This window comes from Cibotium barometz, chromosome 1 (assembly GCF_041138505.1).
Source record: "Cibotium barometz isolate CiBa-2024 chromosome 1, ASM4113850v1, whole genome shotgun sequence".
Lineage (NCBI taxonomy): Eukaryota > Viridiplantae > Streptophyta > Polypodiopsida > Cyatheales > Cibotiaceae > Cibotium > Cibotium barometz.
In genome coordinates this window covers 63,216,513-63,224,394 of record NC_141046.1, presented here as the reverse complement: position 1 = coordinate 63,224,394, position 7,882 = coordinate 63,216,513, and the positions used below count along the sequence as shown (strand labels likewise).

Below are 7,882 nucleotides of genomic sequence, written 5' to 3'. Positions count from 1 at the left end.
TCAACTGCTCTACATATTGCAGTATGGAGGAACCACATTCCCATTGTGAGGAGGTTGCTAGCTGCAGGTGCTCACACGGATATCCGGGTAGGTCTACACACCACAAAACAATATTTCTCTTTTGCATATTGAGGATTGAGCTTTGCATTTTCAGCATTTTTTGTGATCATTCTATTGAGAAAGCGGGTCGATTATTTAGGTTGTTTCGCTATTGTAGTAGGTCTGTCTCTTCCATTACATCAAGGTGGATTATCCCAAGAATTGTGGATTGAGCTTCCAAAGCCTTTGTGAGAAGAAAATAAAATATTGTGTCCAGAAAGCTGGCCGACCAGCAGTTTGCCAGATCTGATTGTCATATTCAGTCTATAAATAGGCATAGTTGCTCATTGTGTGGTTCATTCACTCCCTTATGGAGTGGGTCCAGTAGTAGGACTGTTTTGGTGTGTTCCACCTTTTCAAGAAGGGAGCCTATGGCCCTAGATTTAGGGTACCTTTTTGTACCATATTAATATACTGAATTTCCAGCTATCTCTCTCTCTCTCTACTCTCCCTTCTGTCTGCGTTTTTGCATCAGCATGTTCTAAGTGGTGTTTAGGGCTGAAAGAAGACTCCCAGAGCTTCCATGTGTTACATTGGTATCAGAGCATCAGGCTCAGCAAAGCTAAACACTGATTTAGTCCCATATAAAGGTGTACAAGTCCAAGGTACAGGAAAGTGCACAAGTACGAAGCCCAAGGCAAGGAACACAAGATTGGGAAGAGCTCCTAGGAGGTTTGTTGGTGGTGTTCCACAAAGCCCAGAGGGGATGGTAGTCCTGTGAGCCAGATAGGTTTTCGGTCAACAGTCCCAAGGGAGGATGATCCTCCAAGGGGTGGAGTGAGAGTGCCAGACTCATTTCTCAGGAATGAAGAACAAGACGGTGTTCAGAGTCAGGGTAGGAACGGATTGGGGACTGGATGGAACAGATGCATAGATCTTATTTAGAGTCAGAGTGGTTTTGGAGACCGGGCCGGGGTTTCAATGAAAAGGGTTGCGAGAGACGGATGGATGTCAGAGGGACTCAGGGAACAGAATGGGATGATGACAGTCATCCAAGAACAGGTTGGAATCCCGTCATCAAGTTTAGCAGATGGGGATGTCGTGTGCAAGTTTTGCCCATTGATATATCTTGAAGCAACCATGGAATTGGAGCATGTGCTACTGTTTTGGGTAGGGAATTGACTGATTGGAGGACATGGAGTGCTGTCGGCCAGCATATGGAGGGATGATATCCAGTCGGCTGAAGCAAATAAAAAATAGTGTCCAAAAAGCTGGCCGATCAGCAGTCGGCCAGATCTGGTTGTCATATTCGGCCTATAAATAGGCGTAGTTGCTCATTGTGTGGTTCATTCACTCCCTTATGGAGTGGGTCAAGTAGTACGACTGTTTTGGTGTGTTCCACCTTTTTAAGAAGGCAGCCTATGGCTGTAGATTTAGGGTACCTTTTTGTACCATATTAATTTACTGAATTTCTTGCTATTTCTCTCTCTCTCTCTCTACTCTCCCTTCTGTCAGCTTATCAGCATGTTCTAAGTGGTGTTTAGGGCTAAAAGAAGACTCCCAGAGCTTCCGCGTGTTACATCTAGTCTATGTGTCCTTTCACACCAAATTGTCCAAGGGGAACAATTGGTAGGATAGAGTTAGTGCCTATTCCATGTAGCACTACATATAAGCATATGTCTTCAACCCCCCATTCCCCCATTCCCTAGTGGTAATATGAACTTGTACAAGGATGGAGATCACTTTTTGTAGGAAAGTAAGCCTAAAGCTTTGCAGAAAGCTTCAATCTTCTCTCGAGGCAATGCCTTTGTAAGTAGATTTGTAGTGTAATCTTGTATAGAGCAGTAGGTTGAAGTGATCTCCCTTGCATGAAGCCTCTCCTTGACATAGTGATAATGTATCTCTATGTGCGTTGTATGTGCATTGAAAAATGGATTCTGTGCCACAGCCATAGCACTCTGATTGTCAGTGAGTATGGTGCTGACACTCACGAAGATTTGCAAGTAACCTCAGCAGGCATACATAATCTACCTAGGGCTCTCTTGCATCATACATGCTCAATTTAAGCCGTGGCTCTACTAGGGTAGAAATAGGCTTACGATCCTGAAATCCAAACTTATTGAGGAGCTTCTGTACGTACTTGGATTGAAGTATCATTATGCTATCATCTGTTTGCACAAACTGTATGCCCAAATAGTAGTGCAAGAGACCCATATTTGACATTTTAAATTAGGTTGTCTTTAATTGAGTGTATGAGTGTGTTCTTGATCCCCTTTCATCTAATGTTGATTGTAGTTTGAATATGGTTAAGTTGGATGCTTGGGAGACACGGGCTTTAGAAGACATTAAGGTGGCTTTTGCTGATGTCTTCCCTGCTAAATTGAATGGGTTGGTCGATCATAAGATTGATTTGGCTCCAGGGTCTCAACCTGTGGGTATTGCACCTTTCAGGATAAGCCACCTGGAACAGGATGAGATTGCCTGACAGTCGTTGAATATCTTTGAATGGGACAGATACGTAGGAGTAAATCTCCCTTGGGAGCCCGGTGCTTTTGAAGCACAAGAAGGATGGTACTTGGCGGATGTATGTGAATTATAAAAAGTTGAATAAAGTTACACAATAAAGAATAGGTATCCTCTTCCCAGAGCGGATGTTTGATAGATAGGTTGAAGGGTGTTGCCTATTTTATGAAGATTAACCTTCGTACTGGTTATCACCAGATACGTATATCCAAGGGGGATGTCTTTAAGATAGGTTTCCATATGCAATATGGCCATTATGAGTTCCTTATATTATCTTTTGGGCTCACGAAAGCTCCTGCTACGTTTCATCAAATGATGCGTGGTCTCTTTCGAGATTATTTAGGGAAATTCGTTGTAGTGTTCTTAGATGACATTTTAGTTTATAGTCGTACCCTCCAGGAGCATGTCGAGCATCTCACGGTAGTCTTGGGGATTTAGAGACGGAACGACTCTATGCTAAACTTTCTAAGTATGAGTTTTTTTGTAAGGAGCTCGCATACCTAGGTCATCAAATTTGAGCATTAACATTGAGCGGATCCAAAAGGTGTTGGATTGGCCAGTTCCTTAGACAGTGAGGCAACTTCTGGCATTTTTGGGATTCACTGTCTTCCTAAAAAAGTTAGTGAAGGATTATTTGAATCTGACTATTCCTTTCACGAACCTTCTCAGAGGACGGGGACGTAAGTCGAATAGTCCTTTTACCTGAAATGAGAGACTTGACGAGGCTTTCTAGACTCTCAAGCTTAAGGTGAAAGAGGCACCTATTTTAGCCTTACCAGATCCTGGTCAACCATTTGTGGTTGAGACTGATGCCTGTGATTACGTAATTGGGGCTGCCTTATTCCAGGGGGCCAACCTGTGGCTTTTGAAAGCAAGAAGTTTGATGATAGCCAGGTCAGATGGAATACTCAGGAAAAAGAGTTGTATGCGGTGATACACGCATTGAAAATTTGGAGACATTATTTGTATGGATCCAAATTTGTTGTTTTAGCTGACCATGAGTTGATCAAGTACATTTGTGATAATACCTGAGCTGAGTGGGAGGAAGGCATGGTGGGCAGAGCTTATGTAGGACTTTGATATGGAGATTTAGTATTGGGAGGGTAGTTTGATCAGATTGTAGATGCTTTGAGTCAGATTGGAGAGGTGAATCTTCTGAGTTTCATAGAGATTAGTGTTGACTTGTATGGTTTCTTGAGAGGGCTATGTCAGACTGATAGGCATTTCAGTTGGTATTTGTAGTAGATTTAGGCAGGGAGCTCCATAGTTTTAGACTAGGACTTAGGGGTCATACCTTTTGTCAGGATGGTTAGTAGTCAGTCCTTGATCTGGAATGGATAACTGTTTCGGGATGATAGAGTCTGTGTATTGGATTGTGCTGAGGTTAGGAGGGAGATTCTTCACGAATGTCATGACTCTTCTACAACAAGTCATTGGGGTGTACAACGGACTTATGATTTAGTAAAAGGGATGTTTCTAAAATGAAGGCAGAAGTCTAGGACTATGTGGTGAAGTGTCATCAATGTCACGTGAATAAGGCTGAGCATCTTAGAGCTGGAGGGTTGTTACATCCTCTAGAGATCCCTTTTGGGAAGTGGGAAAGTATTTCCATGGATTTTACTGTCGGGTTACCACACACCAGTAAAGGGCATCATGCTATCTGGGTGGTGGTTGATAGACAGACAAAGATGGCAAGATTTTTACCTACAAGGTCAACCTTGAGAGCAACTGATTTGGCTCAGCAGTTTTGTTGAGCAGTTGTTTAGATTGTATGGATTGCCTTGTGACATAGTGAGTGGTAGGGACTCCAAGTTTTTTGGGCACTTTTGGCAACTAGTTTTCCTGAAATTGGAGGCTATGTTGAGTATGAGTTTCAAAGATCATCCTTAGTCCTGATGGGCAGATGGAGAGGGTGAATAGGTTCCGGAGGATATGCTTCATGCATACGTCTCTAGGCGACCATTTGATTGGGGGATGTTGGATTATATCATCTCCAGAGGGTCTACATCATTTTTTTTCATGCTTGTATTGGTCATTTTTTTTTCCATGCTTCTGCTTCTTACCATTGTACAGCACCTACTGGCTTCCCTCATGCTCAGTTTTCAGCAATAAACATCAGTTTCTAGCATTTACAGGTCTTGTACTTGGGCCTACATCTGTGTTTTCTATTTGCTTCACTTTCTTTCATGGTATCAGAGAAAAACGTTGACCTGTGAGCAGAAGAGAGGTGCGTTTTCTGTTTTGGAGCAGAGGTTTCGATAGTTTGTTGCATTTTCTGCAGATTTCAGCGTAGAAGGTGCTGCGTTTTCTTCCGGGAGCAGAGGCTTCCTCAAGAGTGCTGCGTTGTCTTCATCTGACACTTGGGACTGTTGTATTTCTGAATTTTCAGCAAAGATTGCTGATTTTTCTGATTGCTGAAGCCCTCTTCTAAGTGCTGAGGACAGGGAACTACATCTTGGAGAGATCTTCCTCCTCTCCTTTCAGTTTCCCACCATCCCTCCCTTTCTTCTTGCTGTGCACAGCCTGAGAGGAGGACTTGTTGATTTTTTTCAGCCCCTTTCTTCAGAGAAGGTTTCTTGTCAGAGGACATGGCTTCACGAGGTTTCTCTATTGCCGCTCCTGTTTTTGATTCTCCAGCACCATCACAGCCTGGATCCCTTGCTCCCGCCGATCCACAGGTGGTTCCTATTCCTAATCTTTCCTCTCTGAGTTTCTCTCATCCAAGTCTTGCTCCCACCCCTACCCACATACCATCCTACAATCTTCCCCAAGTCATTGACTTTGTGAAGTTGCTGCTGGAAAGAGTCGGTGTGTGGATGGCTATCTCCACACCTCACTTGGTGGACCCTGCTTTGAGAAGCATATTGTATTCTCTTGCTCTTCTTATCATCATCCATTGGATGACTCCATCCATACAGGCACAATTTGTCTCTTCCCGGAGTAATTCTCATTAGATGTGGATAGAGATCCAGAGGAGGAATGGGAGAGTTTTGACAGTGAAGATTGCCAAATTGGAGTCAGATCTGGAGAAGCTTACCATCATTGAGTCAGATAACTTGATTGAGAAGATTGGAGAGTTCTCCCATATCAAGTTGCAGCTTGAGGAGTACAGGAGCACCATCAACAATCCCATCCATAAACTTCTTGGTAAGTTGCCTGCTTCCTTTGATTCTTTCAGGGATAATATTTATTTCTATGATCCTCTCCCCCCTTTTGGGAAAGTCGTGAGTTACCTCCACGACAAGTGCATGCTTCGCGGAAAAGGCAAGTAGGAGTTTGCTTTTGTTGTCTCTGACAAGGGCAAAGGCAAAGGTGGAAAAGGGAACTTCAACAACAACAACAACAAAAACAAAGGCAAAGGCAAAGGCAATGGTAAACAGGATTCTAAGGAATCCAAGGACAAAAGCAATGAATGTGATTACTGTGGCAGGCCAGGTCATATTGAGGCTCGCTGCTTTGCTCGTCATGATGATTCTCGAGCAACCAAAGCCAAGTATAAAGCCCAAGATGCTTCTAAAGCATCTGACAAGGATAACACCAAAGATAAAGGCAAAGTTTCAAGGGAGGGGTCTACCAAAGTTGCATACATGGCAGTCACAAATTCATCCACTTCTTCAAAGGATTCATTCCTCGTGATCACATATATGACTTCTCCTGAAGAGGTTAGTGTCACACCTAAGCAGTGGAATGGGCTGGTGATAGTGGTGCTTCTGCCCACATGACCAATCAGGCCCATATCTTGGAGGACTACCAGACTCTCTCTTCTTCAGTTCATATGGGCGACAACTCTTCGCTTCTTGTGGTAACGTTTCTTTGGGTTCCTTTGCCACCTTACATGATGTTCTGCATGTACCACGAATTTCCAAAAATCTGTTTTCAGTATACAAAGCTTCTCAAAAGGGACTTGGTGTGTACTTTGATGATGAGGTCATCGAAGTAATCGACAGGAAGACTCTCTCGGTTGTTGCCAATGGAGTCCATGATGGGGGTCTCTACAAGATCACCAATTTTTCTTCCCAGATCACTCACACTAATTCCCATATTCGTCAGCTTTTCTCACCCTTGTTGGCTTTTGTATCTGAGGCAGATACTTCTCTGTGGCATTCTCGCTTCGGTCATGTACCCATTGCTGCATTACAGAAGTTCCATTCTAAGCAGGTTGTTAGCAGACTACCTTAGCTCAGGTCTCTCTCACACATCTGCTCATCCTGCATGATGGGTGTTACAAGATTGTGTATTTTACCTCTTTTTCTTAAGCATTGTGATTATGATTAATCTTGTTTAACATTCACTAATCATGTTTTGCTCTGTATATGCATATGTAAAATGGTACACGTGTGTGGGTACAGATACATGTTTTGGTGTGTGTGTGTGTGTGCATGTGTGTGCATGCTCATGTACATGTATATGTTTTTTGGGAATTTTTCTTACCTTGGTGCAGGTGTAGCAGCTCTGCAGATCAGCCAGTAGAAACTTTGCAGATCAGCCCAATAGAAGCTCTGCAGAAAGGGTTGCAGCCAGTACAGCAAGGGGCAGCTGGGTCACAGTGTAGAGGTGGCCAAGTGCAGCCAGTCAACAGCCAATGCAGCAGGTGACGTGGCGCTGCCACGTGGCACTGGTGGCGCTGACTTGGTTGACTGTTGGCGCTAACACGTGGCGGTTGGCTACTACACAGGAGCTGACGTGGTTGTAGGTGCTGCCACGTAGGCAGGCAGGCGCACAAGCTAGAGAGAGAAGCGCCGTGCAGCAAGCGTAAGAGAGAGGCGATGGGCAGCTAGATGCGATGGGCTACCGGGCGGCAGCAAAATGAGCAAGGAAAAAGCGAAGGAAAGAAAAAGCATCGGGCAGCCCCAAAATTGCGCAAAACAAAGTAGTGCGGGATTTTTCCAAAAGCTAGCGTCCATAGTAATTATTATTTTTTTAATTTAAAAAAAAGAGGAAAAAAAGCTATTCGATAGTCTTTTGGGAAAAAAGCCTTTGTAATAGATTTTTCTAAGGGGAAAAGCATAACTTTTTCCCCCAAACTTGTATAAAAAGGGAGCCAAGGCCCTTGTTTCACCACAACACAAATTGGGTGAAAGCTTCAAGGAGATCTCCTCTACATGGAGCAAGGGGATTTCTTCTCGGAAATTGTACAAGGGCTACGCTGAACTTGAGCGATAAATAAATACCTGCGGGGGCGCCACGTTTTGGGGCCAATTGGTCTTTTGTGCAGGAGCACTCTAGCTCCACTTATTCTTTTTCTTCTTCTTCCAAATTTATTATTCTAGTTCGTGAAGCAATTTAAGTGTGATTAAGTGTGTTCACCGCCCGTCAAGTT

General features: G+C 43.7%; 1 protein-coding gene across 6 annotated transcripts in view; it reads left to right on the top strand.

Moving 5' to 3' along the window:
- The window catches only part of LOC147642303 (ankyrin repeat family protein / regulator of chromosome condensation (RCC1) family protein), a 90,087-nt gene that overhangs the window by 1,346 nt on the left and 80,859 nt on the right, over positions 1-7,882 (top strand). For all 6 annotated transcript variants that reach the window (XR_015266946.1, XR_015266947.1, XM_086804963.1 and 3 more), the window contains exon 2: positions 1-87. This exon is cut by the window's left edge and continues 536 nt beyond it. Coding sequence is in view for 4 of the 6 variants with exons in the window: in XM_086804963.1 (XP_086661089.1) it covers positions 1-87 (87 nt within the window). In the remaining 2 variants the exon portion in view is untranslated. The remainder of the gene's footprint in view (positions 88-7,882) is intronic.